At 40.4% G+C, this 21,281-nt stretch overlaps 1 protein-coding gene across 1 annotated transcript in view; it reads right to left on the reverse strand.

Annotated features, from left to right (window-relative positions):
* Positions 1 to 19,616, reverse strand: part of SLC22A15 (solute carrier family 22 member 15) — a 91,108-nt gene extending 71,492 nt beyond the window's left edge. Inside the window, exons 1-2 of the mRNA XM_049765976.1 lie at positions 19,464 to 19,616; positions 3,619 to 3,831 (exon numbers count right to left, since the gene is read on the reverse strand). Coding sequence (XP_049621933.1) covers positions 3,619 to 3,831; positions 19,464 to 19,550 — 300 coding nt within the window. The 5' untranslated portion in view covers positions 19,551 to 19,616. The remainder of the gene's footprint in view (positions 1 to 3,618; positions 3,832 to 19,463) is intronic.
* Positions 19,617 to 21,281: the final 1,665 nt, after the last annotated feature.

Here is a 21,281-nt window from a genome sequence, read left to right on the forward strand (position 1 = left end):
CGAACATGGGCATTTATTCTTATTTTTATATAAGTCTTTAAAATATGTCTTGTAAATACAGCAAAAGTTCTACAAGTTTTGTTGTTTAATTTGTGGTGCTGGCATGGAACACAAGGCTTCAACATGGGAAACATGTGTTTACTATTAAAACACATCCCTAGCCCACTCAAAGTTTTGTGGAAAGCTAAGAAACCAAAGTAGCTATTCTAAAACTAGAAAAGAACAAAATAAAGGAATTATCTCTCGAATTCCAAGTCTTAGTAAAATAATATAACTAAACCTAGATAACCTATCAGAGAATCATGCTCGTTGAAACATGTCAGTGTCATAAAGTTCTTGTACAATGAGTCCAACTTCTTGAGACATTAACATTCACGAGACAGTGAGATTAAATGATAGATGATCTATAGTCTCCAGAGATTTGGGAAAAAATTGGAAGAGGAGGGGAAAAGGTACAGTAATGACAGACATATGAGGAAGCCATGTGGTGGAGGAAAGAATCTGTGGCTATGATATTACAGTATGGTCTTTAAGATACTACCAGAGGTAGACAAGGCTAAAGAAATCCACGAAATTTCTATGTATTATTTCCTGTACCTGCATATTAATCTCTAATTGTCTCAAAATAAAAACTTTAATTAAAAAATAAGACATAAGACAGTTTTCTTCTGGTAAATTTCCCTCTGGCAAAAAAGTTTCTCTCTGAAAAATGAAGTTTAATGTGAGCATTAAATAATAATAGAGTATAACAAGTTATAAGTAATTCAAAAGAACATAAATCTATGAACTTATTTACATGATAAGTAGTAGATAAATAGAGAGGCAGACAGACAGATTGAGAGGCAAGAAAGAAAGGACTCTTGCTTACAGGGAAAGCAGAAGCCAAGTGGCAAATACAAACAAAGTCTGAGGTTAAAATAGTCATTTCTTCAGCCATTATAATCTATTTGGTCTAGAGAGGAACTATTAAATGATGCCGGATTGGCCAAGTATCTGATAATAATGACTGATTTCACAAAAATTTCTTGATAAATACTTTTGATACTAATCTTTCCATTTTGGTCATGTGGAAGTAATTTCCAATTACAAAGATTTTGGGGTAACATATTGATGCTTATGCTTATGTTGTACAACTTTATTGCGCTATCACCACAACTGTACTATCTCTCTGGTCTAGATTTTACCTTTCCTTATAGCTGAGTAGTATTTTTTGTACACACACACACACACACACACACACACACACGCATACATTTTTCAGAATTGTAAATAGCACTACAGTGAACAAAGATGTGCATTTATCTCTACTCGTTAAAGTTCTGGGTTTGATGGGAATTTTGCACTGGCGAAAGGGGGTATTATGCTTATCATTGAAACCCAACTACAAACATGATTGTACTTAAATAAAGATTTATATTTTAAAAAAAAGTTCTGGGTTTGGGATCAATGCCATTGAGTAGAATCAATGGGTCACATGGAGTTCTATTTTTCAATTATTCTTAGAAAATATATAATTTACTGCAGAGATAGTAACAGATGACATTCGAGCCAGTGTCTCCCCCACCAATACTGTTTTGTTTTTTTTGTCTTTATGGTATAGGTCATTTTCACTGGTATGAGGTAATATTTTGTCATTTTGACTTGCATTTTCTTATTAAGATGGGACACTTTTACATATCCTATTTGCCTTCTTTATATACACCTTCTTAGAGGAAATTCTTCTCCCCACTTTTTGATAGAGTTGAATTTGTGTTGTGCTATTATTATGAAGCTTTGTTTTTTATGTATCATGGATATTAGCCCTCTACTAGGTATATGATATGCCAATATTTCTCCTATTCATGTCTATTTTTGCACTAATTACTTTCACCCTACAAAACATTTTTAGTTTGAGGTAATATCATTTGTATAATTTTGCTTTTTTTCCTTGATATTGTACTTACACATATAATATTCACACAATATATAATACACATGTATGTATCACATAAAACATACATAACACATACACATCACATATACTATACATGTATGTGTGTATATAAGTGTATAATATGACATACAACAATATAACACACACAATACATGTTAATATATAAATAATATACACAACATATATATGCGAATTATATACACATGATGTACAATACACATACATGCTACATGTACATATATGTGCATATGTGTTATATACATATATAACACTAAGATAATATGATATAAAATGTATAATACATAGTAAGATAATATATTGTATATAATAAAATATAAGTATAAAAAGATATTTATATCTTCAGTAACTGAAGATACCTCGGAGGTAGATATCCTGCCCGCTTCCGCCTTGTTTTCCTTTGTGAAATTTATAGATTCCAGTCTGTCTTAAGTTCTTTTCTCAATCAACATTGTTTTGCTCTCTCAAGCAATAGTCAACAGGCCCTGGGTGGGTTCTCTCCTAACTGGTCCCTGGCTAACTGGGACCTAAATCAATGCAAGCATCTGAGAGTGAAGTACTAAGGATTACCTATAAGACATAGGCACACATATAGTGGATGTGCAGACTAGGAAAGCTGCAGGGGAGCAGCTGGTTGGTTTTTTTTGGGGGGGCAATACCTGACATAGCAGTCAGGGATAGGAGCTGCAGAGGGACCTGGTGGTCTTCACTCAATAGTTACTGAACAACAGTAATAAGGGTTTGCCAAAATGGCAGCAGACATGTCGTCAGCTTATGGGAAGCCAACCAAGGACAGATGATTTCAACATTTTATCTATGAGAAGAGGCACTTCTTCACAAGCTTGGGCCCTACACTATAGTCTCACAAAGTCTCAGTGGTCACATGTTAGATTTAAAATCCAAACGGTAGATACTGCAAATGGGTCAGTCACTTTTCTCTGTGTTAATGTGATTGCTTGTGTGTGTGTATATATGTGCTTTATTTTTATTTTTTAACTTTATTTTACTTATGTATTGATTGGTTGGTTTTGGGGGCCACACCCAGCAGTGCTCAAGGGTCACTCCTGGCTCTGCACTCAGAAATTGCTCCTCACTTGGGGGACCATATGGGATGCTGGAAGATTGAACTGAAGTCTGTCCTAGGTTAGCACATGCAATGCAAACACCCAACTGCTTGTGCCACCACTCCAGCCATATGGAATTCTGGGAATTGAACCAGGTCCCTCCTGGGCCGGCCACATGCAAGGCAAATGCCCTATCTCTCTGTGCTATCTCTCCAACCCTATATGTTTATATATATGTTTTTTAAAGACACAAATAGTTTGGGTGGGGTTGGGAAGAAGGGGGGAGGTAGGCCACATCCAGCAGTGCTCAGAGCTTACTCCTGGCTCTGTGATCAGAGATCACTGCTGGTAGCACTCTGGGGAGTGTATGGGGAAGTTGGGGTTCAAGCCAGAGTCACCACCTGAAAGCAATACTTTAATCTACCTTTACTATCTCTCTAGCCCAAGCCATAAAAGTTCAGTCCATTTTTTTTTCCAGAGGTTCCAAGTGTAGAACAAGTTCTATTCAAGTTTGGGCCCTACTTCATAAATCTAAGGCGCATTAAGGGAAGGCACATTTGTTGTAAGCAGGAGAAAAGGAGCTGCTTCTGGAAAGGGGGTTACCTCGGAGGCGATGGAGGTGAAGTTGCTGCTGAAGTGTACATGCTTGTGGACCTCACTGAAGTTGGCTGTCAGGAGCCAGTCCCCCAGCGTTGGCACCTCCCCTGTTGACTGGTTGCTGAGGCTCTGGTTCAACAGGATCTCAGCCAGGTCCCACTGATAGGCTGGGGTGGCCCCCACCAGTGCGATGAGGATGGCCTCTGTGGCCACGTAGAGCTGAAAGAGCAAACAAAAAAAAAAAAAACCAGCTCAGCTGAAAAGGCCATTCAGAAGCTAACACACCAGCCAAAGATCAGTTCCTGGTTCTGATATTTTCATGAGTGCCGTCATAAACACGGAAGTGACACAACAGCAATCTTCCTGTCAAGTCAGTCCCCTGTATCTTTCCCAAGAGATTTTGATCTACATCGCAGATACTGATGTAAAGGTCACCCACCGTCACACATGGACCAAAACATTGAGGAAGAACTCAGGGCCACATTATAGACTCTGGTTTTACATCTTTTTTGTTTGTTTTGTTTTGTTTTGGGCCACACCTAACCACACTGATAGAGGACACTTAGTGATGGAACATATGGGCTGCCAAGTATTGAACCAGGTGAGCCTCATGCAAAGCCAGAATTTTAACTCCTGTATTATCTCTCAGGACAATTGGACCGTGCTTTTAAAAACAATCTGCTCTACAACCACAAACCTAGATGGAAATAGAAGATATTGTCTTGGATGAAGTAAGCCAGGAGACAGACAAACAGAATGATCTCACTGATCTGGAGGAAGGAATGCAATGCAATAAATGGGAAATGCCTAGATCATCCCCTCGGACCCCAGACAATAAGGGAAAGGACAGAGAAGGAAAGACATTGAGGGAGGAAATAAAAAGAAAGGAGAGGAATGGGGCAAGAGGGGCCAGTGGCCTAGGTACATCAGAAATGTGTGAGGAGCGCTCTAACTATATATCTGAACCATGAAGTGAACAACACTGAAAACATGAGATCCATGTTACAACAACCAAACTTTAAAATGTATCTGTTAAGATGGCAGGCAGAGGGGAAGAGAGTGGTAAGAAATGATGGGGACATTAGTGAAGGGAAGTTGACACACTGTTGATAGGATTGGAGCTAGAGCATGATGTCTAAAACTTAACTATTAGCAATTTTGTAAATCAGCGTTCTTTATTAAAAATGTTTTAAAAATGTAAAAATAAGAACACTATTCTATAAAGGCATTGAAAGACATCAGGTTCTTAAAGAGGATGTTGTGTTTGGTCTCACTATGGAACAATGGAATAGATTCATTCTATGTTTTCTTTTTTGTTTTTCTTTTCTTTTTTATTTTATTTTATTTTATTTTTGGTTTTTGGTTTTTGGGTCACACCTGACATCACTCAGTGGTTACTCCTGGCTCTGCGCTCAGAAATTGCCCCTGGCAGGCACGGGGGACCATATGGGAAGCCGGGATTCATGCAACAACGAATCAGTATTGTCAGTATGAATTGTAGCTATTAAACACTTTCTCATCTTTTCTCTTTTTTTCTTTCCCTCTCTTTCTCACTTCCTCTCTGTTCTCTCTCTCATGCACACACACACACACACACACACACACACACACACACACACACACACAACATACACAAAGTCCAATCAGGAACCTCATTCTAAGCACTAAGGCTCAGAAACCTCACTCTGCCAGGTGGTGCCAGCCTTCTAGTCTTTTCTGACATACAGACACACAGGTTTGGCATGGCTAAAGGGAAACTGAGCAGGCAGATGGCCCCAATACTATGCAATAAATGCCACAAGAGGGAGAGGTCTGTCTGTGAAGATCCTGGACAAGACAAGGCTTCACACCTACAAAATGGTCCTCTATGCTACAGCCACCTGAATTAAACACATAATGCCAAAAAAGTCAAAGATGGTTCAGCACTAACCTTGACCCAGAAGGAGAGCTTTGTGATTTGCCTCAGTTTCTCTTTTCACCTTCCCTAAAGCTGTGACTCAGCCCACATCCACCCTCTTTCCTCTGTCTTCTGTTTTTTTCTCTACATCCATCTCAAACACATTCACCCACATACTCACATAATTTTGTCTAATGAATTGCACCTCTCAGCAGCTGGGTCCTCAGGCCATAGTGAGAAACCACCATCCATTTCCCTTCAGAGATCAGTAATAACATCCCAAGCACATCATTATATTCTCTTGCACTACCTCCAGGGAAGGAGAACTAGATCCACAGAAGGCTTGATTCCATCCCTTCCCAATCTTTCAATGTATTTGTAACTAGAAAATAACTAAAAATGCACCATAGGGTTGCATTTTTGAAAGTTTTGAAAAGTAGAGATTTGGAAAGTAACTCTGCAAAAAGCATTATATAAGCTCTTATAAGACTCAGGAAACCCAAGACCTCTCATAAATTATCTCATTACACCATTTTGTGTTGTGAAGTCATAGTAAGTGAAGTCTGATGTTGTGAAGAAGGAAAAAAACCAACTGCAGAGACTCATTTAAGGGGATGCAAAAACACTAATGGCCAAGCCAGGTGAGGTTTGGAACCCATTTGGAATCAGAGACTTTTACCAGAGGCAAAATTTGGGGGAATGTCAAAGATGATTTGATTCTTCTAGGCACTTAGCATTCAATTATCTCACAGAATCAACTCACAGTATGAAAGCAACACGGGAACCAGACCACAACACAAATACAGAAGCCTTGTTTACAGCCCAAAGTGGGTTTTCAAAAAAATATTTGTTGGATGACTCACTTATGCTACGCACCTACTTCTTGTGTTTAGAACATAACACTATCATGCCCTGAAATCCGGTTCATTTTCTTTCCAATCATATTTCAGCCATAGAAAGTCTCCCTCCTCTCCTAAAATGCTTCTGGTCAAAAATCAGTAAATGGTTATGAGATCAATTTGTTAGCTTTTGGGTCTGGAACATAAACTCAATTGCCAACTTATCCTCAATCAAACTTTCTGTCTGGGCCTCTTAAATTTCCCAAATATGACGCATTCTTTCACAGTATGAAAAACAAAGAAATGTGGAGATTCAGAATCAGTCAGCCAGAACTCCAGCTCTGTACAAACTTTGAGCAAATTAACCCCCTCTGCACTGTACTCTTGCAGAAAGACAGATGCTAGTAGTGTAGATCTTTGTTTAAATCACTCATAACTAAGTATTCTATTCTGGGTTCCAATGGGCTGTGTGGGTATCTGAGAATAAAATGTATAACTAACCGATTATGAATAGTATGAAACAGTGCCTCTTCTACATTAGGCATAATGTGGTCTCCATTGACCTAGGGGTGCCATTTTGTTTTTCTTTGGGATCACACCTGGCAGTGGTCAGGGCTTACTCTGACTTTGAACTCAAGAACACTCCTGGTGGGAATCGAAGAAACCATATAGGGTGGTAGGATCCAAACCCAGATCACACATGTATAAGGCAAGCACCTTACCCACTATACTCTCTCTCCAATCCCTGATTCACCATTTCTTACAAACTCTCATGAAGTCCTTGCTGCTTCCATACATCAAGGGCCCCAGTCATCCTTTCCTACACTTTCCAACTTTCTCTTTCCACCCATATGTGTTCATATCACATAGTAGGGATGTGGCTCATTTGTAGAGCACAAGTTTTAGGTATGAAGTCCTAGGTTCAATCTCTAGGACCCCACAATTACCTGAGTCCAATTGAGAGTAGACCAGATGGTCCTCCAAGCATCACAGCTGGTTGGTTACCCTACTTACGACAATGGAGCTTTGCTTGGGATGATCCCCAGATCCTATGCACATCCCTATCAAAATATTTGGAAAGGAAAATTTTAGGACTAAGAAAGAGCCCAATCAATCACAGGAAAAAAAAAAACAAATAACACCCCCCAAAACCCCAAATTTTGGGGGTCTGTGAGGAAGTATTAGAGTGTCAGCTTTTCTCATATGAGTCATCTAAGAGTTCCTTTCCAGAATTTTAGACATGCCTATCTTCTGTATGTTGTTATTTACTTAATTGTATGATTTTAGATTGATTAAAATGTTTAACTTAAATCTACAGAGAAATAAAATGTTCTATCAGTATAGTTGAGACCTTCCAGATGGACCTATTAAAATCACCAGCAGTGGGACAGAGAGATAGATCAGAAGGTAAGGTGTAGGCAGCCAACCTTGATGAATCCTGGTACCACATGTGGTCTCGAAGGGGTATCATTCCTGAGCACAGAGCTTGGAGTATCCCCTGAGGACCAGGAGCTTAGTCCAAACCCTCCATTCCAAAAAGTAGAAATAAAAATAGAAAAGTAACAGTGGGACTAGGGAGATAGTTTAAATCGCAAGATCACATGTGGGAGACCTAGGTTCAATTCCTGGCACCACCCCTAAGTACCACCAAGACTCACCCTGGAACACAGAGCTGGGAGTAAGGTTAAAAAAAAGAGAGAGAGAGGGCCCGGAGAGATAGCACAGCGGCGTTTGCCTTGCAAGCAGCCGATCTAGGACCAAAGGCGGTTGGTTCAAATCCCGGTGTCCCATATGGTCCCCCGTGCCTGCCAGGAGCTATTTCTGAGCAGACAGCCAGGAGTGACCCCTGTGCAACGCCGGGTGTGGCCCAAAAAGCAAGAGAGAGAGAGAGAGAGAGAGAGAGAGAGAGAAAGCTTTTAAATTATTTTAAAAGTATGATAAACAGGTACTAGAGGCATAATAAATACAGCAGGTAAAACTATAGGCATGTAAATGATAAACCTTACACATACATATAGCTCCATCCAAAGATTTCGGTTTGTTGCTTTTCTTGCTGACCCGATACAACTTTAAAATATACAGTCAAATATAGGTATTTATAAAATCTGGAAGAAAATGCATGTGAGTTTGATAGTCTCTATAGTTCATTCAAAAGGATTTAAAATTTAAAAAAATGGTTTTAGGGACCAGAGAGAAAGTATGGGGGATCAGATGCTTGCCTTACACATGGCCAACCCAGATTCAATCATTCAATCAAACACCAAATATGTCCCCTGAGCTCAGCCAGGAGTGATACCTGAGCACAGAGCCAGAAATAAAAAGAACAAGAACAAAACAACCAACCCTGAACACAGACAAGTTTGGCCCAAAAGACAAACAAGAAAACATTTTTAAATGAATAATAAATACAATGGAAACATCTGATTCTAAACAGATAGATTTCTACCAAGTTATTGACTTCCTGTTTCTTTTTTGTTTTGGGACAACACTCAGCAGAATTCAAGGCTTAATTCTGGTGGTACTTCAGGAACCAGATGCAGTGCTGAAAACAAATCTTTGTTATTTAAGTGCAAGGCAAGTGCCTTATCCACTGTATGTGCTGGCCCTGAAATTTTCATTTTAAACAAGTTTACAGAAAAATTGAAAAGAAAATAAGAAACCATGGTACATATACACAATGGAATACTATGCAACCGTCAGGAAAAATGAAGTCATGAAATTTTCCTACACATGGATGGACCTGTAAACTATTTTGCTGAGTGAAATAAGTCAGAGGGAGAGATAGAGACACAGAATAGTCTCACTCATCTATGGCATTTAAGAAAAAATAAAAGATATTATTGTAATAATACCCAGAGACAAAACAGATGAAGGCTGGAAGAACTAGTTCACAATATGAAGCTTATCACAAAGAGTGCAGTTAGAGAAATAATTACACAAACGGCTATCATGACAATGGTAGTGAGAGAAATAGAATGTCTGTTTTGAAAACAGGCAGGATGGAGGGAGGGAAATGGGGGACATTGGTGGTGGGAAGGTTGCACTGGCGAAGGGGGTGTTCTTTTTATGACTGAAATCAACTACAAATATGTTTGTAATCATGGTGCTTAGATAAAGATATCATAAAATTTTTTAAATATCAAAAAAAGGAAAAAATAACTAGCCTCTTTATGAGTAACAAATACTCTTGAATACTATTCCTATATAATACCTCAATCTTATCATGCAAGTCAGTCTTTGGGGCATAAAGGAATGCAGAAAGGTGGGCAAATAAAAATCATTTGGACTAAGAAAATAAACAAGAAAATAAAGGAGCAATCCTTGATGAGAGGAGAGAAGTATATGTCTTCCTTTTGGACACAGTGAAGAAACATAATGATGGGTGAGGCTGAAAATTAGTACTGAAAAAAAAAGAAGATGGTAGTTTGCATCATATTCAATAAACAGTAATATACAGAGGGTAAGTATAGATGCAATAGAGACCTCCAGTTCATAAAGTGGGTACAGAGTGGCTGAGGAGAATAATAATAGAGTAGGAATTGGGGAAAGTGACAGAGACGAAAGCAATTACCTGAAAGAAGTAAAGGCCAGGACTCAAAATAACCAAAATGGAATGTCAGAAACCAAAACACTACACATTAGTTGCAATCACAGAGAACTGACAATCTATATTAGGGACAGGCTATATATCAGGGACAGTCTATATTAAAGCAAGAGCTATAGTATAACATCACATACACAATTATATAAACAAATATACAACTACTTATTCATGAACATTTCTAGGCAGACACAAGATTAAGACGAAAGTCAATAGAAATAGAGGCCAAAGAGGGGATACAGTGGGTAAAGCAATTGCCTTGCATGCAGCCAACTTAGGCTCGATCTCTGCTATCCCATATGGTCCCTCAAGCTCCACCAAGAACGATTCCTGGGTGTAGAGCCAAGAGTAACCTTTGATCACTGCCAGGTGGGGTCAATAAAAGCAAAACAAAAGAAAATCAAAAGCAAATATAAATCCCTGCCCCACCCCTAATGCACTACCCGTGTGATAAACAATCTGCAAAACTATCCACTCAAATGTGAACATGTCTTTTTTCTTTAGGGTAGTAAGACGTCCTAGTGATTATTTTTCTGTTATTGTCCTTACAGTGACTTTATACTCTTTGGTGAGGACTACAATATGCCAAGAAAAGCATATGTTAGTATCTGTTGACACTTTCGGTCAAGGACTCTCCCAGTGGAGACTCCTGAACTGTTTTTCTGTTGTCTTTAGATATGATGGCTCTTTCTCCTAAGGCAATCTCCGACTTAGTGCTGAGGCACTCAACTGGGTTTCTGAAAATCTCCAGGTCATAAATATAAAACATATACCATGATATATAATAATGATATAATGCCAACTAAACCTCATCTTCTATGTTTTGCTCTGTCAATGGAAATTGGAGGGGCTAAGAATTTTGCAACTATCTCACTTTTACGCCAGGGGGCAGTGCTTGTCTATGGACTAAGAAAGCTTTCCTGGGGGAGCACTGGGGGCAAGAGTAGCTAAGATATCTGACCTCTGGTGGCTCAATCACGTAAATTGGTGGAGGAATGCTCCCTGAAGTTTCCCCCACTCTCAAAGACCTCTCAGGAGATGGGAGCTTCAGGCCATTGTCTAAAGGTGTTGACATGGCTGACAGCTATGTCTGGGAGCTAAGATTTGCTCCAACTAAACATCTCTTTTTTGTTGCTTGTGTGATTTGTTTTGTTTTGTAATATAATATTTTTTAATTTTATTTTGACCAAAGTGGATTACAAATCTTTCACAGTAATTTTTTAGGTTCATAGTGACATTGAATCAGGGATATTCCCACCACCAATGTTGTCCTCCCTCCATCCCTATTCCACTTTTCTGAGCTCATAGCCAGGAGTAGTATAAGCATCACCGGGTGTGGCCCAAGGCCATTCCCCCCAAAAAAGTATGTAAATTGCATGTTTTTCAATTTTGAAATCAAAGTATATATCACATTATATAAATTGTAGGTCACTTTTTAATTTTTTAAAAATCTTTTATTTTTTTTAATTTGTATTTTAAAGATTAAATAGCTGTGCATAGATTGGATTTGCTTATTATAACTGTCAGGGTACATTAAATTCCTACTACATTTTAGTATCCTAGCTCCTCTGTGAGAATCTTTGAGGTTATTATTAGTTTTGTTATTATAATAGTGCTACAATAAATATCCTCTACATAGCTCCCTATGCAAGCATGTTCAAGAGATACTGCCTAGCATAATAAACTAGGAGTTCAAAACTGGGTTTTCTGGGAGCAGAGAAATAGCATGGAGTTAAGGCGTTTGCCTTGCACGCAGAAGGTCGGTGGTTCAAATCCCGGCATCCCATATGGTTCCCCGAGCCTGCAGGAGTGATTTCTGAGTGTAGAGCCAGGAGGAACCCCTGAGTGCTGCTGGGTGTGAACCAAAAACCAAACCTAAACAAAACAAAACAAAAAAACTGGGTTTTCACCTTACTAGATGATACCAAGTTGTCCTCTATATGGGGCAGTTCTTCCCTCTCATTTTCATCACACTAATACTGCTAGATTGTTTGTTGTTTGTTCATCTGATAAGTGTGAAATGCTGTTTCATAGTTATTTGAACATGCCTGTCCCAGATGGCCACAGAAAGTAGACAACATCTCAGGTATTGACTTACTAGAATTTCCTTTCCTGCAAAATATCTGCTCAGCCAACTCACCAGAAAAAGAGATCTATTGTACGGAGGAGATGACAGAAAAATATCTGAAAAATACAGTTGGGATTATGAACAGGTTGCCTAAAAGCAATGCATCTCAGAACACCAGCCCAGGTAAGCTTTACTGAGACAGTACAATGAAACTAATGTTTGTTACAGGTTACATGTTCCTGTTGGATGTTTTAATTTGATACAAATTTTGCTGTAATCATGATTCATGATGCTGAGGGAAATGGAAGAAATAGAGCCTCTGACTTGAAGTAAAGAAATAAGGGCCCTTTATACTCTGGTTAAAGGGATCAATAAATAGAAAATTGTTCTCCAATCTTCCTCCTCCCAGCAAGCAAACAAGAACATATATACAAAGACACAAAACAGCACGGATATCCTCCACTCTGATTCCCAGTTAGAAAATGAAAAAAGGAAAACGGGGAAGAGGTGAGCAGCTAGAATAGTAGTGAAATCACTTGTTCAATCTTTTGCACAATACCTTCAGGAGTGACCCCTGAAAACAGAGCCACGAGAAAGCCCTGAGCCTAGCCAGGTGTGGCCATAGCAAAAAAATTAATAATTTTTAAATTATTAAAGGAAAGTCATAATTTTAATTAATTAATTTCTATTGATAATTTAATTATGTAATTAATAATTTTAATTAATTTTAATAAAAATAAGAATTCTAAATTATCGGGGCCGGGTAGGTGGCGCTGGAGGTAAGGTGTCTGCCTTGCAAGCGCTAGCCAAGGAAGGACCGCGGTTCGATCCCCCGGCGTCCCATATGGTCCCCCCAAGCCAGGGGCGATTTCTGAGCACATAGCCAGGAGTAACCCCTGAGCATCAAACGGGTGTGGCCCAAAAACCAAAAAAAAAAAAAAAAAAAAAAAAAAAAAAAAAAAAAAAAAAAAAAAAAAAAAAAAGAATTCTAAATTATTAAAGGAAATGAATAGTTTTTAAAAGGAAAAGTAAAAAATAGTAAATATAAATATAATGTATATGATATATATAAAATAATAAATATAAGCATTTATACAGAAATGCCACAAAGATCACTTTGCATGTAGCTGACCCAAATTCAATCCCCACCATTCTCTATGGTCCCTAAGCACCACAAGGAATGATCCCTGAACATAGAGCTTAGAATAAGCTAAGCATTACTAGGTCTGGCCCACTCTCTCCTCCAATTATAACACTAAGGTGTCTGGCCTCATATATATTTGAGGGATAAGAATTTTATTTTATTTTATTTATTTATTTGGTTTTTGGGCCACACCCGGCGGTGCTCAGGGGTTACTCCTGGCTGTCTGCTCAGAAATAGCTCCTGGCAGGCATGGGGAACCATATGGGACGCCGGGATTCGAACCAACCACCTTTGGTCCTGGATCGGCTGCTTGCAAGGCAAACGCCGCTGTGCTATCTCTCCAGGCCCAGGGATAAGAATTTTTAAACTATAAATAGAATACACTTTTTTGTTTTGTTTTGTTTTGGGGCCACACTCTGTGATGCTTAGGGGTAACTTCTGGCTCTGTGCTCAGAAATCGCTCCTAGTTTGGGGGATCATATAGGACACTGGGAATCGAACCCAGGTTTGTCCTGGACAGCCACGTGCATGGTAAAAGCCCTACTGCTGTGCTATAGCTTCGGCCCCAGAATCCACTTTTTTCATGAGGGCCTACACCCAGTGGTCCCCAGAGGCTATTCATAACTATGCCCTTAGGATTATTCCCTGGAATAATCAAGGGTCAGTAGACAATAAACATTATAGTAATTCAAAGTTTGGTCATTAGAGCACAAACCTCTGTTCTATCTGCCTGGCCAAAACGGTAAATCTTATTGCTTGTTCATTATAACTTTTATTTTATTTTATTTTATTGAAACCATTATGATCTACAAAGGCCTTCTTAGTTGAATTTAAGATATACAGTGAGTCAGGGCCATTCCCACTGCCAGTGTCAACCTCTCTCCACCAATGATCCCAGAATGCATCCTGTACCACCACCCTTTGCACCCTGGACTGCAGTATAACAGGCCCATTTAAGTAGAGAATTTCTGATATACATGGGGCCGGAGCCATGGCGCAGTGGTAGGATATTTGCCTAGCACATGGCTGAACCAGGACAGACTGCGGTTTGATCCCCGGCGTCCCATATGGTCTCCTGAGCCAGAAGCGATTTCTGAGCACAGAACCAGGAGTAACTCCTGAGTGTGACCAGTTGTGGCCCAAACAAAACAAAACAAGAATTTCAGTGAATCAGGTCCATTTCCATTATCAGTGTCAACTTCCCTTCACCAATGGACCCAGAGTGCATCCTATACCGCGACCATCTGCCCACAAGAACTGACAGTATAACAGGCCCATTTTAGATTGTTAAGGTTTAGTCTCTTGCTTCTACTGTTGTTAACTTTGGCTTGGATATTTAGTTCTGTCCTTTTTTTCTCTCCACAAATGCATCTGAGACCACTTGGCCCCTGGCCCCCATATGATAACCATTTTTGTATGTTTGTTTATTTTTGAGCCACACCCGGTGATGCTCAGGGGTTACTTCTGGTTCTGTGTTCAGAAATTGATCCTGGCTTGGGGGACCATATCGAATGCCAAAAATCAAACCCAGGTCTGTCCTGGGTCAGCTACGAGCAAGATAAACACCCTACCACTGCACTATCACTCATGCCCCATGGTAACCATTTTTATGTCAGGCATTTTTCTTTCCCAAAGGGATTTTAGACCACATATTTTATTATAGATGTTTGCATTTTATCATAAAGAGAGTGAACACAATTTTCATCTATTCTTCATTCATCTGATAATTGAAACTATAGGGAATCCAAAGATCATATTTCCAAGGAGTGAAACATAATTCTCTTATGCTATATGGACATTGAAGTAACTTTTGAATATGTATATGCTGATGACAATAATAATATAAGAAAACATTTCCACTAAAGGCCATCAGAGCTTTTGCAATGCTGCTTATTTTCTTACTTGAAGTGAGATGTATCTGAAGCAAAGAGTTAGAACTAAAATAAAAAGAGTGGTCCCAGAAGAAGAAAATGCAGAAAGAAAGAAAGAAAGAAAGAAAGAAAGAAAGAAAGAAAGGAAGGAAGGAAGGAAGGAAGGAAGGAAGGAAGGAAGGAAGGAAGGAAGGAAGGAAGGAAGGAAGGAAGGAAGGAAGGAAGGAAGGAAGGAAGGAAGGAAGGAAGGAAGGAAGGAAGGAAGGAAGAAAGAAAGAAAGAAAGAAAGAAAGAAAGAAAGAAAGAAAGAAAGAAAGAAAGAAAGAAAGAAAGAAAGAAAGAAAGAAAGAAAGAAAGAAAGAAAGAAAGAAAGAGCTTTGGTGTGCCTATTTTTGTGTTCTAATATTTTTTTCCTCAGTTGAAGTTGATTATTACAGATGTGTAAAATGGTTCTCCTAAGGCAGAGTCTCTGCTCATCCATTTGTCTATCTGTCCTGTCACCCATCTAAATTGAGCAAGACAGGAGCCAATGTGCTAGCACAGTAGTAGGGCATTTGCCTTGCATGCAACCCAACCTGAACAGACCCAGATTCGATTCCTGGCATCCCATATGGTCCCCTGAGCCTGCCAGGAGAATTTCTGAGAGCAGAGCCAGGAGTAACCTCTGAGCAACTGCATGTGACCCAACAAACAAACAAACAAACAAACAAAAAGTGCAGGAACCTGACAAGTCTGCTTTGTAGGGAGAGGTAGTGGGGGTGGTCATTCCCTTTTCAGGCAACCACAGATGATGATTTTTAAAACAAACATAAAGTCCAGGGAGGTAATACAAAGTGTAGACAATGAGCCCTGTCAAGAATGTTCCTTGAACACAGATATATAGAGTAAAGCCTGAGCAGCAGGGTGCATCTTCCCTTCTGCGCCCCCCCCCCCCAAAAGGAAACCATCAACCTACTTCCACTTTAGTCAGGCTTCAGAAGAGCAGAAGAATTCACTTTTTCCTTTGTGGAAGGAAGCAATCCCCAAGAAAGAAGACAGCCTCAGGAGATAATTGTGCTGGGGACTCCCCAGTTTACCCCACTGCACATCAATGCTTTGAAATCCCAACAATACAAGAGGGAAAGATGTTTGGGGGGGGATTTCCACTCATATCCAGGATATGAGTGATGAGGAGACCTTGGACCATGTGGATCAAGTTCTATTTATTTATTTATTTATTTATTTATTTATTTATTTATTTATTTATTTTTTGGTTTTTGGGTCACACCTGGCAGCGCTCAGGGGTTACTCCTGGCTCTATGCTCAGAAATCACTCCTGGCAGGCTCGGGGGACCATATGGGATGCCAGAATTCAAACCACCGTCCTTCTGCATGCAAGGCAAATGCCTCACCTCCATGCTATCTCTTTGGCCCTGGATCAAGTTCTCAATGGAATAGTTGAGTTCTCACAAACAATCCTGGCTGAGGCTTTGCCTCTCCACTGGCACTGAAGACCTGATCTTCCATGGCAGGGGAGGTTCAGTGATGAATCTAGGTATTACTTCTGAACGCTTTGTTGCCAAACGGTAGCCAACTGGGTCAACCATAAACAAAAAAAGTGAGAAAACTTAGTCCTCAACTTAGAAAAGACCTTTTAAAGGGCCTAAAAGCAAATTTATCCCAGATCAATGAGAATTAGACTAGACACGTTAGACAAGAAAATGGAATATAAGGCTGTGGAAATGGAACTGCAAATGGGAGTGTGGTTCTGGAAGTAAGTTGTTAAGAAAGGTTCTGAAAGTTAGTTGTTAAGAAACAGAAAGAGAAAAAAAAATCAGGGAAAATATTTCTCAAAGAAAAAGTGAGCATGAAGCATCAGGGTTACAACTTTATCTTATTATATATTAATAATTCCATATTTGGCAAGAACACTTCCCCCATGCTCCCAGGGAAAGTGTATGGAAAGTTAAAATAACAAACTTAAAAGGAGCTACAAGATATGCATATTTGCATACTAAGAACTTGGCTAGAGAAGGAACTTGCTTCATAGACCAGTCCAACATTTACATGATTATTCTGGCTGATGATAAAAAATCATGTAAAATTTCAAACATTTTAATGGAGAAAATAACTCAGTAAGTCAGTCCCTATCTCCCCCAACTTAAAGGGCTATTGTATATTATTACTTAATATATTTATTTATTTAATACATGTATATAATATCATTTATTTATTAATTGTTATATTTTTTTCTTTTCTTTATTGCTTTGTTCTGAGATCATAGCTGGTAGTGCTCGGGCTTACTCCTGCTCTGTGTTCAGGGACAACTCCTGGCAAATTTAAGGAATCACATGGAATGCAGAGGATACATTCCTTGCAAGGCAAGTGCCCTACCCTCTTTCCGATCTCTCTAGCCCCATTTTTTTCTCCTTTAAATGGAAACCAAACCTTTGGTGGTATTGGAGCTAAAGTGGGACTGGGTAGGTGGGGCATAAAGTTCAAACCCTGTAATGCTGGCTGGGGGGTAATTTGGTGTTGGCTTGTGAACTCTATATGTGTTCCACCACTTGAGCTTTCTCTCCCAGCTTTTTGTTTTGTTTTTGGGCCACAGTCGGTGACACTCAGGGGTTACTTCTGGCTATACACTCAGAAATTTCTCCTGGCTTTGGGGGACCAGATGGGATGCCAGGGATTGAACCACAATCTGTCCTGGGTCAGCTGAATGCCAGGCAAATGCCATACCCTCTCTCCCAGCTTTTTGTTTTTGTTTTGTTGGGCCACACTCAGTGACAATCAGGGGTTACTCCTGGCTATGCACTCAGAAATCACTCCTGGCTTGGAGGACCATATGGGATGCTGGGGGATCAAACCGCAGTCCGTCCTAGGCTAGCACCAGCAAGGCAGACACCTTACAGCTCTGCGTCACCACTCCGGCTCCTCTCCCAGCTTTTTATACAATATTTAAAAAACTGAAAAGTTGGTAATTATATTATGATATTAGTCTTTGCCTTAGAAAAACTATTATCTCGTGATCATTGAAATTATCTAACTACCTGTCCCACCTCACCAGAGAGCTAGAGGAACAGGAATGAGACTGTCACTACTGGAGCCCAGGCTCAGCCCATTGGCACTTAGTGAGAATGAATAAGGGGCCGCAGAGATAGCACAATGGTGGGGCATTTATTTGCCTTGCATGTGGCCAACCAGGAAAAGACCTGCTGCGATTCCCGGCATCCCAGCCTGCCAGAAGCAATTTCTGAAAGCAGGGTCAGGCATAACCCCTGAGCATCGCCGGGTGTGGCCCCCAAACCAATCAATCAAAAAATAAATAAAGTTTAAAAAAAAAGAGAATGAATAAAATGACTAACTTATCAACAACATTAACGAAGCACTTGTCTATTAGGGAGAGAATTAAACGAGCCTTTTTTGGCTAGTGAAGGGGTAGTAATAGCTTAGTACACACGAAATCACATATAGAAGCTCTTTGAGCTGGGGTGTGTGTCGGTTTTGAGCAATCTGTACAACCAAGGAAGTGGCTCTATTTCATAACCACACATTATAGGTGGCACTGTTGGGTTTATGAAAGTCCTGACCAGAGAAAAGTCTTTGAACACTAGCTCCAAAGGAACTGAAAGGAGGAAGAAAAGGAAAAAAAAAAAAAAGCCCATAGAAATTTTCTCTAACCTAGGGACAGAAGGAGAACAGCCAGCCAGCACTTAATTAAGTTGGCTGCTGTCAACACCACCTCATCCTCTGTGGATTACTGAGAATCTCTGTGTTCTAGATTCCACAGTGCCACAGCAACAGGTAGAGGTCACTTTATAGTCGCAGAATGTCATAGACAACAATGGAAGGCTGCTGCCTTTGGTAACCAATTCCTAAAGTCCCCCTCCCTACACAGACCAGACACACACAGACACAAAGACAGACACAGACACACAAGACATAGACACATACAGACACCCACAAACACACAGACACAGACAGTCACAGATACACAGACACTAACACAGACAGACAGACACACACAGACACAAACACAAAGAGACATAGATACAGACACACACACAGATACACACAGACACACACAGAGGCACAGATACACACACACACACAGATGCAAACACAGACACACACACACACACACACACACTCATTCCTTCCTCCTTGGGGAGGAGAAAAGGGTGGATTGGGAGGAGACTATGCAAACACCAACTCAGAGAGGACAAGGATGGGGGGAGACTGCAGACACACCCATGCAGCCTGACAGGCAGGCAGACAGGCAGAGGAACTTGGATATTAGTCACTAGTCACTGGGGGAACTCGGCTGCATACAGGAGGGTGTGCGGGGGATGGGTGCCAGGCAGGCCACCCAGACACTCAGACACCCTTTCTTGGGGGTCTCTGCAGAGCCTGGCCAGGCCAGGGGAGGGAGAAGGGCTTGGGACTCACCTGCAGAAGGACAGCCAGCAAGAAGCACAGATACCCTTGGTAGATGCCCATCTCTCCTACAGCCTGGAATGCCTCCTCCACATCCATGGCGGCCCAGGGCCCGGGCAGGCCCGGCCCAGAACTGGCTGGAGCACCCCAGCCTGCCCAGGCGCGTTGGAGAATGGGGTGCAGAGCAGGCGCTGTTGGGCTGGTTGGTTCCAAGACTCGCGGTGCCGCCTGCTGCCAGGGCGACCTGGGTGTCCTGCAAAGGCTGTTTTACCTCCTGGAGCAGCAAGCAGCAGCAGGAGCAGGCAGGCAGGCAGGCAGAGTGGGAGGAAGAAAAGAAGGAGGAGGAAGTGGGCCGGGGTGTGGCGTCCTGTCCGTGGGAGAAGCTTTGCTTTGCAGCCTAGCCCAGCCCCGGCCTGGCTTGCCTGGTGCCAGATCCTGGGTTTAGCCCTGCAACTCATACTGTCTACACCCCACAGGATGAGTGCAAGGGTGGGGTGCATGGTGGGGGTCCTTGGGAACCCAGTGGGAGCTTGCTTTTGTTCCCCCCACAAACCTGCTACTCTGCTGCTCTGTTGAAACATGATCTATAAATGATATAAAAATGGGGCAAAGGAGGGGAATATGGGATGCATGCTGGGAATAGGGTTGGAGGGAGGGAGGGCAACACTGGTGGTGGGAATGCCCTGAGTTCAATGCCGCTATGTACCTAAAATATTACTGTGAAAGATTTGTAATCCACTTGGGTTACAATACAAATTATTAAAACATGATAAAAAATATGATAGGACATCATTTCTAGAGCTCAGGAGATAGAGAAGAGGAAAGTAAAGGAAATATTCGAATTAAAAAAAAAAACTGGCTTTTCAATGAATACTAAAGTGCATAAAAGTGCTCAAACACACCTGGTGGGAATGTGACATAAATAGGAGCTATATGAAAAATGGAGCATGGTCCCTCAATGTAGCTGAAGGATTTCAAGAAAGAGATGAACACAGGTTTTAGAGAAAATAAAAGCATCTCTAGAACAGTGTTTTTTCAAATTTTTTGTGCAAAGGCACACTTTTTTCATGAAAAAAAAATATCATGAGGCACACCACCATTAGAAAATGTTAAAAACAACTTTAACTGTGTCTAGAGTGACTATGTATAAAGTAATTCTCTGGAATAGGAATCAAACACAGAGAAATTATTTTATAATTACCTTATTATGAAATAATAAATGATGATAATGATTTGGTCTATTGTGAGCCGAAGCCGCATGTTACGGATAAATTGGGGATTTTTTTCATGACACACCAGACAATATCTCATGACCCAGTGTTTGAAAAACACTGTTCTAGAAACATAAATGCCCCTAGCATGACTGATAAATGTAACATAAATATAATCAATATGAGAAATGGAATTGGGATCCTCCATAAAGATAAAGGAAGGGTTTAAATAAAAACCACTAGAATGAAAAGCCAAACACGTTTTAGAGAAAACAGGAACATTTCTAAAAAAATAAAAGCAGGAAATTCTAGAAGAAACAGGAGTGAAAATGTCTGTATGCTTATGACCCATCTATGCGCTTATTTATCATCTATAATAATAACAAGCCAAGTTTGTTCAGGTCATGGGGAAACAAATTCTTGCAAAACCGTGCGTTGGTTGCATTAGTATGTGCATGCAGAAAGTGGCTCAAAGTACAGAATACAGGAACCAGGAAGACCGGTGGGGTGGGAGAGGGGTACGAAGGGGTTTGCACCCCTCTGTTCATTCCTTCCATCACCACCCTGGGCTGGTCTGAGTAGTAACTAAATTTAGTATATTGGCCCATCCAAGTTCTGG

The sequence above is a fragment of the Suncus etruscus genome, chromosome 19, assembly GCF_024139225.1.
Source record: "Suncus etruscus isolate mSunEtr1 chromosome 19, mSunEtr1.pri.cur, whole genome shotgun sequence".
NCBI lineage: Eukaryota > Metazoa > Chordata > Mammalia > Eulipotyphla > Soricidae > Suncus > Suncus etruscus.